This window comes from Dendropsophus ebraccatus, chromosome 13 (genome assembly GCF_027789765.1).
Source record: "Dendropsophus ebraccatus isolate aDenEbr1 chromosome 13, aDenEbr1.pat, whole genome shotgun sequence".
In the NCBI taxonomy this organism is placed as follows: Eukaryota; Metazoa; Chordata; class Amphibia; order Anura; family Hylidae; genus Dendropsophus; species Dendropsophus ebraccatus.
Window position 1 is genome coordinate 57,875,652 of NC_091466.1, and position 13,319 is coordinate 57,888,970.

At 41.3% G+C, this 13,319-nt stretch overlaps 1 protein-coding gene across 1 annotated transcript in view; it reads right to left on the minus strand.

Moving 5' to 3' along the window:
- Nucleotides 1-13,319, minus strand: part of AQR (aquarius intron-binding spliceosomal factor) — a 79,170-nt gene that overhangs the window by 8,328 nt on the left and 57,523 nt on the right. Inside the window, exons 25-32 of the mRNA XM_069949289.1 lie at nt 13,122-13,257; nt 12,043-12,252; nt 11,701-11,838; nt 9,949-10,020; nt 9,103-9,290; nt 8,648-8,819; nt 7,339-7,509; nt 6,162-6,247 (exon numbers count right to left, since the gene is read on the minus strand). Coding sequence (XP_069805390.1) covers nt 6,162-6,247; nt 7,339-7,509; nt 8,648-8,819; nt 9,103-9,290; nt 9,949-10,020; nt 11,701-11,838; nt 12,043-12,252; nt 13,122-13,257 — 1,173 coding nt within the window. The remainder of the gene's footprint in view (nt 1-6,161; nt 6,248-7,338; nt 7,510-8,647; nt 8,820-9,102; nt 9,291-9,948; nt 10,021-11,700; nt 11,839-12,042; nt 12,253-13,121; nt 13,258-13,319) is intronic.

Consider the following 13,319-nt stretch of genomic DNA (forward strand, 5'->3'; position numbering starts at 1 on the left):
TATTGGCAATATTTTAGGTCCCATTCACAAATGTATGAAAACATCAACAGAAAGCAGAACATATGATAGCTGATAATTTCCTATCCATCTCTATTGACCTTCGGCCTCATTCACACATCCGCACAAATTCACACTAGCTAGAATTGCAGATCCCATTTGTATATATGTGCCTATTTACACATCCTCAAATTTTGAGGACAAACCAATAGAAGTATTTTTTTTGTGCACACTGCAAACGTTATGTTCGCAATGTCCGCAAAAAAACAACAACATGGAACCGCAATTCTAACTAGTGTCATCATTTTGACCATTCCACATTTTCTTAAAAGTACTTTCCACTTTTACGGATTTGCAAAAAAAAAAAAATATGGACAATACGGATGATACTAACGATGCACGACGACTAATTTTTGCAGATGGCGGACAGAAAAATGCAGGCTCAAAATATGGTTCGCAAAAATATAGTGCCACTTAAATGTGGTCTTAGGCTACAGTCACCCGTTCAGTAGTTACTCAGGACTGTATATTATGTCTGGAATCGCCCGCAATCCCACAAAAAATATGGATTATGGATGAATTGTTTGCGATTAGCAAAAAAAGGGGAAGGAAATAGTTAACTAAGTGGGAATGGTTTAAAATCATTACTCATCTATTTTTTTTTTTTTTTTTACAAATTCACAGACGTTGCATGCATAAAAATTACGAATACGCCCATAAACTTCTATGGGACAGTCTGTGCCGCAATTCCAGGACTGCCTAGAGCTTCTCAGATCTGTAAGTATACTGACAGTGTGAACAGCCCACTTGGAGTCAATGGGTCCTATTTCTATTGAGCTATTCACACTGTCCCATATTTTTACGCAAAAATTACAAACTCTCCCAAAGACTTTGCAAAAACTGCAGACAGTTTAATTTTTCCAGAAGAAACGTCCATAAAGTCTGGCGCTAGCACATTTTTAACATGTCGCTGCCAAAATATAATAAACATACCTCTCCACGCTGCCCTGGTGTCCCGATGTGGTCAATGGTGTCCCCCACTGTCTGTAGCCGCCGTGAATTCCGAGACAAGCCCGTCTTGGGAGTGACAGCCCACTCAGCAGTCACTGACCATGGTGCTGTCCTATTTCAGTCACTGATTGGCTGAAATAAGCTTGTCTCGAAAGTAACGGTTGATACAGACAGGAGGGGACACAGACTGCAGCGGGACACCAGGGAATCGCAGAGAGGTAAGTATAACATGTTTGTTATTGTTTTCTTATACGGCAGCAACTAGAGATGAGCGGATTTCCCGAAGTTCGGGTTCATATGAACCTGAACTATCGGCATCTGACTCCCGTTGTCTGCCGACTCCATGCAGCGGGTGGATACAGCCTAAGGAACGCCTAGAAAACTGGGATACGGCCATTAGCATAGGCTGTATCCCAGTTTTCTAGGAGTTCTCCTGGCTGTATCCACCCGCTGCACGGAGCCGGCAGACAGCGGGAGTCAGATGCCGATAGTTCAGGTTCATACGAACCCGAACTTTGGAAAATCCGCTCATCTCTAGCAGCAACATGTTAAAAATGTGCTACCCCCGGACAACCCCTTAAACTAAACTATCACCTTCCTATTTTTGTGGATCTGTAAAAAAGAGTACGGATTACGGATGTACTACACATTTTTGGCGGAGTTAACAAAATATATGGTTCTGAAAAACTACTGAACGTGTAAATGAGGTGTAACACTACCAAGTAGACTACCATAATTTATGCTACTTTTACACGGAGCGATAATTCGCCCGATCGCACGATTTTGAATGAACAATGTTTTTTTTTATAACGATCAGCGTTTATCGTTATGCGATGGCTTAAGCCTATCTCACACATAGGTGAAATCGTTGAAAGACTGTTTACACTGAACAATCTGCGAATTTTTTTCGCTGCATTTACACGTACGATTATCATTCGAATTCGATCGTTATCGTGCAAATTCAAACGATAAATCGTTCCGTGTAAAAGGACCATTAGTCTACCCACCAAAACTGCCGCAATCCAAAAACGCTGGGATAAAAAATAATAAAAAAAGAACCACTAGTTTTGTAGCGAACTGGGGATCTGCACAGATGTGGTTTATGGTCATACATCCAAAATCAAGGCAAAGGGGGTAAAAGGTTTCCATTTTACATCACCACATAAGCTCTTTGAGGATCAGAGTCATATGATCTACACCAACATGCTAAAGTCACATGGAGGATTCCTATACTTATCTCTAGGGATTTCTTAGGCTCAGAAGATTCTGCCAACAATGCTGTTCAGGAAGTTTTAGATCAGTAAACAGACTCACTCCTTCACGGGTTGTCCTCCTTCACGAACATTTACAAGCTTGTGCACGTCCTCCTGCAGCTTTGTCTATACAGTTTTTTTTTGTTCCAATCTCCATCTGTGTTTTCTATCCTCAGTCAGGGAATGACCTAGCACTCTGTTCCTGGAGACACGGCTAAGCGCCTTGTAATATCCCAGCACATTATAAACACCGCGGGGTAATGAAAATAAATGTCAGGGCTGGAGATTAGCCAGAGGGTCTGCTAGTTAGAGGAACTATTTTATTGCTTATTTTTATTGATGCTAATGGATAAAAGGCTTCCCCTGGCTGTGGAGACATCCCGTTAAAAAAAAAAAAATATATATATATATATATAATATATATATATATATATATATATATATATATATATATATATATATATATATATATATATATATAAAAATTTTCATCTTTATTTATAAAAAAAATATAATTTGGGTTAAAATATTTTTTCTTATTGTAATACTGGGAATAAACTGAGGGGGCGCTGCTGAGTTAATAGTAAAAAGTGTGTAATTGCATAAATAAAATCTCACACTCCTTCACTTCATACACATGAGCAATGGATAACGCTAAAGGACAAGAACACAACAGAAAGAGGTAATACCATGTAACACGGCTCTAACACGGGACATGTATCTGGTCCAGTCCACAATGGCGCCCAGCTGGATGTACACAGAGGAACATGAAGTATTATACTGCTAATGAGTATTTCCATTCCATTCTACAATATATTCAATCCAAACAAATGGGAGCTGTCAGGAGACAATTATCTGTATTGCAGCTTATTACAAGAAGTCTCAAGACAATAGAAGCCTAATTCTTTTTTGTTCTTCAAGTTCCTGTCTATAAGAAGATGCAGAAAAATAATAGAAGGTAATTGAAGCCCTATGGGAGAAGTACGTCATATATGACAGTCAGGTGTGATGTGCTGGGCACATGGCCAGATGTGGGGCGGGGGGCTCTGAGCACATGAGTATCTGATAGCAAATCGTCCTCATTCTATAAGGAAACCACATAAGGGAATATATATGTCAGCTGCTGTATGTCCTGCAGGAAGTGCTGTATTCTTTCCAGTCTGACACAGTGCTCTGTCACCTCTGTCCATGTATCCATATAACTTTCTGAAACCAGCGTATTTGAAAGAATTTTTTTTACTGGATAACCCCTTTAATATTACTTTACTGAAAGAGTAGTAGATGCTTGGAACAAGCCTCCAGCAGATGTGATAGATAACTCTACAATAACAAAATGTAAACTCACCTAGGATTAACATATATCTATTCTAAGATAAAAAGAAAGGAAATACAGTACTAAAGGGGCAGACTAGATGGACCAAGTGGTCTTTTTCTGGCACACGGTTTTTATGTTTATGCAATAAAATTTATGAGAGTATTGCTTTATGGCCTCATTCTGGTCTTGCTTTTACACAGATTTATCTGACAGATTTTTTTAAAGCCAGGAACAGACTTTAAGCAGAAAACAGGTCATAAAGGAAACACTGAGATTTTGCCTCTTCTTAAATCCATTCCTGGCTTTGGCTTCAAAAATCTCTCAGATAAATCTCTCTGAGTAAACGCACCATTAGGTAGAGTGTCAATAGCAAACACACACCTATATACAGAATAATACTTATAAAACTCTGCCTAAAGACACTACATAGAAAGGTAAAGCATACCATAATAACCTATGGGTGTTGTACTTTACATAATGTGCCCATTAATTCTCATATCTATGTGACGCATGTATTAAATGGATGCCTAACAGTGGAATACGTAACCTATAGGCTATAATGCCATCTGCTAGCGATGAGCAGATTTACAATAGGAACAAAGCAAATCGCTTTGTTAGGATCGGCCAGCAGCTTGTCAGGCTGTGGGCTTTGAAGTGTGTGACCTCCTCCCCAGGTGCTGGGAAAAGCTGGATCCAGTCCTGGGAAACTTCTCCCAGTTTCCCAGGACTGCATCCAGCTTTTTCTGGCACCCGGAGAGGAGGTCACACACTTCAAAGCCCACAGCCTGACAAGCTGCTGGCCGATCCTAACAAAGCGATTTGCTTTGTTCCTATTGTAAACGCACTCGTCCCTTGTATCTGCCATTAAAAGGTTTATAGTTTGCCAATAAACAGATCCTACATTAGTGTAAGTGTGGCGGATACCACTTGATGTAACTCAGTATGTTTCCCAGCACATGCATTAACCATAGATCAAAATCAGTCTTTCCATAGGAAATAATTTAAAGAAAACACTTGCAGTGGTGGGGCCTCAGCTTCTTGACATCATCATGGATTTATTCATAATTCTAAGAAGAAGCTGAGCAGTAACTTGTGACATTGTATAAACAGTGTAAAAGAGCCATGATCCATGGTGGCCGGACTGAGAGATGACACATTGCGAGGCGCAGTACAAAGGTGTCAACGCCTTACAATCACTCTGAATAAATACTCCAGTCAGAAAGCTGGAATATCCAAAAGCCGCTCGCATTCATAAACGGTACTGAGCAAGTCAGCACAACCAGTGTAGAATAAATATACACTGTATTGCTTTACAGCTTTTTTTTTTTTTTAAAGGGGAACTATCAGCAGCTTAGACTACTGTAACCTGCTGATAGCCCCCTAATGTGCATGTGTTAATCTCTCTTACCTTCCTCCTCAGCACCGGTTTCAGTTTTCGTGCCATTGCTCCAGACGGCGCTCAGGGCAGTGGATTCAATTACTAACTGCCCAGGAACGGCACGAGGAGGAAGGTAAGAGACATACCTTCCCTCCTTGGTGCCCCATGCACATTAGAGGACTATCAGCAGGTTAGATTAGTCTAACCTGCTGATGGTTCCCCTTCAAAGCGACTCTGTACCCACAATCTGACCCCGCCACACCGCTTGTACCTTCGGATAGCTGCTTTTAATCAAACATCTGTCCTGGGATTTGTTCGCCAGGTGATGCGGTTATTGTCCTAAAACACAACTTTTAAACTTGCAGCCCTGTGTCAAATTGGCGTGGCCTAGAGTACCAATGCCCTAGGATTGCGACACCCATCCGTCCTTCCTCCCCGCCTTCTTCACCATTTTTCCTATTCATCACCTGACAGAACACGGCACAGGTACCTTAATGATCTAGCTCATGCGCAGTGTTCACACAGGTGATGAATAGGAGAAAATGTTCTAGGGGCATTCCCAATAATGAGGAGGGACAGAGGGGTGTCGCAATCCTAGGGCACGGGTACTCTAGGCCACGCCAATTTGTCACAGGGCAAGTTTAAAAGTTGTGTTTTAGCACAATAACTGCATCACCTGTCGAACAGACCCCAGGACAGAATTTGCATTAAAAACAGCTAACCAAAAGGTACAAGCAGTTTGGGGGGGGGGGGGGGGTGTTACAGTCACTTTGAAAAATTTTTGGTTACAGTTTCTTAATTCTCCATTTGGCTCTCGGTATTATAAAATAATCCTGAAATCTTACCGTTTTCATTCTGACCACTGGGGATAGTAAGATGACATTTCCTGTTCTGTAATGATCACTTTCCATCATCACAAGCAAGTCTACAGTGACAGGTGACACCAGATAGATAAAACATCTATTCACAATAGATGCTTAAAGGAAATTATCCAGGATTAGAAAAAAAGGCTACTTTCTTGCAAAAACAGCACCAGCCCTGTTGTCAGGTTGCGTGCGGTATTACAATTCAGCCCCAGTACCATGCATTGACTGGAGAAGATTTTAAAAAGGCAAAGTAATTAAATAAATCCAGTTACTTGCTCAGCCCTAACACAATGTTATAGTGGAGAGAGGTACGTGGGATGATTTATAAGGCTACTGCTTACCTCAGATGACCCACAGCCTTGGTTCTGACAAGAGACAAGATGATATAGTCATTCTGTTGTCCCTGGAATCTGTCCACAGTGGTGACCTACAAGAACACAGACATGATTATCCTTGTTTTAGAGGGTAATGCTGCTTTCTTCTTCCAAGATTCTTCTTGGAAGAATGTCTGATAATGCAATGACAGCATGTTCAGTGGATAAGAAACTATATATTTATTTACTAACCCAGCATTTATTAAAAGTTTGTGCTTAAAGTGTGCCTGTCATCAGAAAAATATTTTCAAATGTCAAAAATTTTGATCAGTCCGGGTCCGAGTGTTCAGACCTGTACCGATTATGAGAACGAGCTGAGAGCTGAGTGCGGTCCTCTCCCACCTCTGTGTCACGTGATGAGTCAGGCCCCTAATGAAAGTTTATGGAGCCCAACACTTTCACTGACACCAAGCACGGACCTCTCTACGCTCGTTCTCATGATCGGTAAAGGCCCAAACCCTCAGACCGATCAAAACTTTTGACATATCACTATGACATGTCAAAAGTTTTTAAATGAGGACAGGTACATTAAAATTATTAGAAAAACATGGCCACTTTCTCCCAGAGACAGCACCACACTTGTCTCCAGTTCAGATGTAGTTAGCAATTAAGCTCCATTCACTTCAATAGAAGTAATGGTACATTTACACACACAGATTTATCTGACAGATTTTTTAAGCCAAAGTCAGGAACAGGTTATAAAGTAAAGACTGAGATTTCTCCTCTTTTCAAATCTTTCTGTTCAAAAAGCACCATTTGTTGCAAAACCCCACCGAAAATGGAGACAAGAGTGGTGCTGTCCCTGGAAGAAACCTGGACAACCGCTTTAACATCAGTTTATGCCACTTTCACAATACAGTGAATACTGTGTCATGATCACACCTCACATCATACTTTAAATTACCCAAACGTTTTGTCCTTCCTCCTATCCCTGATCACATGACTTTCTGCAGAGGGGGAGCCTGCTTACCCAGGCTCAGAATAATGATTGGGTTTAACCAGGTGACCACATTACTAGACCATTTTTGGAATATTTACAATTTAAAATGACTAGTACTGTTTCTACTTCAGGACTATCATGCTGCCTATAATCTCTATTCACTAGGTATATATGTATTTAAAGATTTATTTGTGCAGTACTCACCTTACTAGGCTGGCCTATCACAGGGTTCTTGCCACAGCGCTGATTGATGATGTCACGGATGAGATGTTTCTGTCCGTTGTATGTGGTCAGGATGCTGATACGATTAGCAGGATATCCAAGCAGGCGCATATACATGAACAAAGCCACTGCATACTCCGCCTCAGCAAGATTCTGTGGGCGACAATATACAAATGAGCATCTTATCACTATACAATCCAGAATTCTATAACCCACATTTTGTTTCCAGTGTAAAACTTCTATATAACCATCTGGCACCTGCCACATTGCTCTTCAGCTTAGTGTGGAGAACCACAGATAAGGGTCCATTTACACAGAAAGATTATCTGCCAAAGATTCTAAGACAAAGCCAGGAATGGATTTGAAAAGAGGAGAAATCTCAGGCTTTCCCTTATGACCTGTTCTCTGTTTATAGTTTGTTTCTGGCTTTGGCTTCAAATCTTTGGCAGATAATCTTTCTTTGTAAATGGACCCTTACACGTGGGGAATCAACTTGCCACAACGTCCTACACCTGTTCAGTTCCATGCACAAGCCCTATTAAGTAGAATAGGGTTTGGACATGGAACCTGCCCGGTATGCCTTCACAACCTGATCCCGTTGTGAGCTGCGTCTCTCCATGCCAAACTGTGAAGAACACCCAGCATCATGTAAATGACAGATACCCTTCAGGCTTATAATACAGTTTCAGGTTATATTCCCACAACATGATTTTTTGACTTTTTAGACCACAATCATTTTAGCGCGAAAATACGAGCGTATTATGTCAATTACATCTATTCAAGGGAACATGGCCTGATTCTCTCTTCTTTTTTTATTTCTGATAAAACTTGCACTTCTAGGTTCTAATGATGTTGATTAAGGGCAGCAAGATCCGCTACAAGTCAAGGTCCTGGCAGGTCCTGTGCACATATACTCGCAGCGGTCTTTCAGACCTGACAGTATGTAATGCAGCCGCCCCCTTAACCCCTTCATCCACTCCCTGTATACATTACCTGTCTCCCACACAGGGTCCCGCCTTCCTGTTCTGCCGCTCAGGATGTGGCAGAGCAGGGAGTCGGGACCCCGTGTGGGAGACAGGTAATGTATACAGAGAGTGGGAGGCAGGCGGGAGCGGATGAAGGGGTTAAGGGGGCGGCTGCATTACATACTCGTATGTGTGCACAGGACATGCCAGGGCCATGACTCGTAGCGGATCTCGCTGCAAAACTCGCATCGAGATTTCCACTGCGAGTCAGTACGTGTGAACGTACCCTAAAGGAACTTCACTATACATCAACAAGTGCCCTTTACCTGGTAGAAATAGGGGTTGGGCTCTGACTCCCCGACTCCATTGAAGTCTTCAACATTTATAAGCTGGAAGTCATACAGGAACCCGGCATTGGCGGCTCTGAACTCAGGCAGCAGCTGCACATGGGGTAGGTTCCCCAAACTCTTGTAGCGCCAATTGTACAGATTGCACAAACTAGATAAAAAAAAAAAAAAAAAAAGTAAGAGTTTATTTTACATAATGGGGCACATTTACTTGTCTTCTCCAAGGAGAAATGCATACTAAACTGATTTGCTATCTGACCAATCTGTAAGGATTGTGTTGTGTATTCACCACGAATCCTCAGCAAGTGTGTACCTACCCTAAACTCCACTCTATGAATATGTGATGGTTGATGAATTTAGTGTTGTCTTGTTTATACCGCCTATTGATCAGCTTTACGCCACTGTTAGTGCATAATAAACTAAAACTACTCTACCTTGCTCTGGCTCTTCCTTGCGCATCGAGGTCAACAGTAGGCACACCAAGCCTGACAAACCGCGTGAAGAGTGACTGCTCCATGTTGGAGTATTTCTGGAAGGCCATGTTCTTGATTACAGGTGGCAATTGGTGATGGTCTCCAATCATGATCCATCGCTTTAACCGACTGAAGCCATCTTCTGGGTTCTACAAAGGGAGAAGAAGAACAAGTAAGATAAGGAACACTCATCGCAGCACTTCACTGTGCAACACAGGTTGGCAATAGGTGATAAAATAAAGTTGTTGGGAATTGCTTGAAACAGGTCAGACAGCATACAGAATGCTGTACACTCAGGCTTATATAGAGATTGGGTTTATAAAGTGAACTCTTGAATAGCAGTTTAGGCTTCTTATCAGTTTATTATTGACTATTGTACATTACAATGCAAAACCAGGTCAATGGGTCCTCTTGACAGGTTTCTATTCTATTATCCAATGTCATCAGGGGAGTATGAGATTTAAAATATTTGAAGGAAAATCAGACTATTTTCCTGAAATATAGAAATGAAAAGTTTCCAAAGAAATGTGGTTTTAAACTTTTAAGGTCTTATGATGGGATATACCATGACCACCATCATGAGGGTCAGTACATATGTGCTAATGAACTTTCAGTACCCCAACCTAGAAAGATGATGAAATACTAGTAACAAGACACTGACATTCATCTCTGTCTATGAACACTTCAGGTTAACCTCGAGATATCCAGCATAGCATATTTAGCAGGGCTGAAGTGCCTGGAGTATAGACTTTCTGGTGAACTGTTATTATAGCAAAGTTCAGGAGGTCAGAGGCTTCTATATTGTACCTGCAGGAGGAGGGGGATGAAGGTCTCAATTTCTAGAATCTGTGCAGCTTCTTCCATCAGGATGTTATCATACTGCAGAGGAAAAACAGGAACCAAGAGTCAGCAAGACACGAGTGAGAACCTCAAGGTGACCGTCTGTAGACGTCTTACAGAACAGTCTGAAACTGCAAAAACATCTGGGCCAAAAACAAAATAAAGCATTTTTGTTGCTAATGCAGGTAACAATGACAAACAAGTGTGGATGAGATTACCTTAGACCACCTCACACTAAATCACTGGCTGGCATAGTACACTGCCTATAGACGACCTGTTACCTTCCATTTTCAGGTTAATCTATTACAGTAAAGTTATATCTATACGTCCACTTCTCTCTACACTGGTATATTCAGTATAAAAATACATTACGAATGGCATTCGTCTTTGGACAGTCTCTTTGTGTAAAGAGGAGACCCAACACCCACCCAAAAGTCAGCTCTTTGGATGTACTGGTGGGACCTCCAGTGATCATATCTAATCTAAAACCCACTGGGATTTATTTTCCTTGTAACAGTGTTAGGCTGGGTTTACACTACGTTTTTGCAATGCGTTTTTTGCGAAAAACAGATGGAGAAAACAGATGCATATGTGTGCATCCGTTTTGATCCGTTTTTATTAAAAAAGAGATGGATCAAAAAGGATCCGTTTTTTTTAACGGACACAAAAATAAGGTTGACTACGGGATTTTTTTTTTTTTATAATGGTATTCAATGGAAAAACAAATTAAAATGGATGCACACACATGCATCCGTTTTTTGCAAAAAAAACGCATTGCAAAAACTTAGTGTGAACCCAGCCTTAAAAAGGTCACAGTGTCACTAATTTACACCAGCCACATATAAGAGTTATGGATAGAGCAAAGCAACAAGCTTGGCTTCTATAACTTTTGTGAAAATAAGAGAGAGGTGATGCCGTATCGTTTACTACTTCTAGAATAAGAATAACCCATGTAATTTGGTGAACAGGTGTCAAGTAAATTTCATTCTTCTGACAGATGGGGGTGCCAGGGGTGAGTGTACTGCATGGCATTCAATTTATTCCACAGATATTCTTCAAAAGTTTATTACAGAAACATCCCTTTAGGCCACGTTCACACAATGTAAAAAAATCAAACAACGGCCGTTGTTACAGATTGCAGCAACGGACATTTTTTATTGACTGTGGCCAGCTGCATTTGCTTCTATGGAACAACGGCCGCACTGTATAAACTCTGTATACAGTGCAGCCCTTGTTCTCTGCAAGCGCACAAAAAAAACTCATGTGTCTATTTTGTGCGGCCGCAATCCACTAAAATGTGGCTGCACAAAATAGTCTGTGCACACAATGAATAGTAAGGCCCACGCCCATACTATCCATTGTGTGCTATGGTTAATTGAAGTGCGGGTACAGATTAATGCACCCACATTGCAATTAGGAGAAAGTGATGTTCACTCATGCTACGTGTGAACGAGGCCTTGGTGCTTTCACATGTACAGGATTTGCAGCAGATTTGATCTAAATAACTGAACACAGCATCAAATCTGCTGCGGGTCCTGTAAGTGTGAACGCACCCTTAAGCAGTACTGGGTGCCCATTGAAATCTATAGGCTGTGGGTGTACTGCATAACCAATATAACAAAGGCTTATAGACAGGTAACAGAGCTTTAATAATGTTTTGATTATTTCCTCAAATTTTACTATTTTTCCAACTCTTTCATGTCAACATCTTCCATTTACCTTAAAACCTAGATCCACAAGGTCATGGCGTTTCAGAGCTGCATGTGTACAGGTCATGGCAATGATCTTGGCCTCCTTTACAAGAAGATACTTGGAACGATCCAGTCCGCTGCGCAACAGCTCAAAGGCCCGGAATTCCTAAAGAGGTAGTAAAGCAAGTTAAGGTCTCTGAAGCCTTCCTAGCCTCCATGACTCTAGTCATGTCTCTATGAGTGTCAAAAAGTTTTTAAATTAAAGTGACACTTTTAGTATTCACCTTCAAGAGAGCATTTGTGTATGTTACAGATTGTGACACGGAGAACACAGCAAGACAGATCATTTATAGACAATACCCATACCCACCTCCAGCTGGGTGAATATTTTTTTTATATGCCGGTAACATCCTTCAGCAATCTCCATGTCCTCCTGATACGAGCGTCCTTTGAATATAGGTTGGGGAGCATTGGAGAAATATTGGTGGAAAGGAAAGAACTTGGCAATGTCCCCAACATCAGGGGCTTGTGATGATTTGGTTTTCACCTGGCTCTGGTAAGCTTCCCATCGTGACATTATCTGCGAGATGGTATAAAATAAAAATGTAAATTTTGGTTAAGAAATCTGTAAACCATGATCAATTTTCCAATAATGGAGGGGAGGTCATATAGACAAACACTTTCTAAATGGAAGCCAAGCACATGGATGTTATGTATGAATGGCTGGGTGTGAACCACTCTAAGGGTAAGTGCACACTACAGAATCCGGGTGGATAGCCCGCCGCTCGCATATCTGCCCGTGCCATAGACTCCATTCTATGCACAGACAGATTCCAACGTCTTCCCAAATTTACTTGGAATGGAGTCTATGGCACGGGCAGAGATGCGAGCAACGGGTTATCCACCCGGATTCCGTAGTGTGCACATACCCTTACAGGGAGTACTGAACAAGTGATTCCGCCATATGCCAAAATAGAATTTATAATCAGGAGCTTTTAGGTGACAATAAGAGAACCCCCTGGCTGCAGTATATGTCTTATTAAAGCATAAAGACATCATAAAGGGGATTTTGCTGCCTTGTCTATTACACAAATCAGCCATAGTTAAGGTAGATTCTGTCCGAGCTTCTATTAAGTTACATTTTAACATTGTTAAGTCTTTTGTTATTGCAATATGGCAGCTGTGTGACGGTGTAGGCACACATTGCATGTGACCCCATAAAAGAGATTAACATGTGATAATCATGTACACCTACTCTCCTTAGAGCACAGGTGTCAAACTTGCAGCTCTCCAGCTGTTGCCGAACTTCAATTCCCATTAAGCCAAAGCTTTGGCTGTCCAGGCAAGATGGGAATTGTAGTTTTGCAACAGCTGGAGAGCTTTCAGTTTGACACCCCTGAAAAACCCAAAACAAAGCGGCAGATGGAAAAAAAAAAAATTCCCTATTACCTGGTACAAAAAGAAGTGCCCAGCTGTCTCACATGTATAGGACACATCCCCAGGAACCCCCAGGCTTTCCTGTAGACGCCCCACTTCATTCAGTAACTCCAGTCTCCGTGCCAGCACATAATTTACTCGCCCATACCTGAAAAGACATACAATTATTTTAGTCTTCTTCGTTTTAGCTGTTTTTACTGAAAAATACAC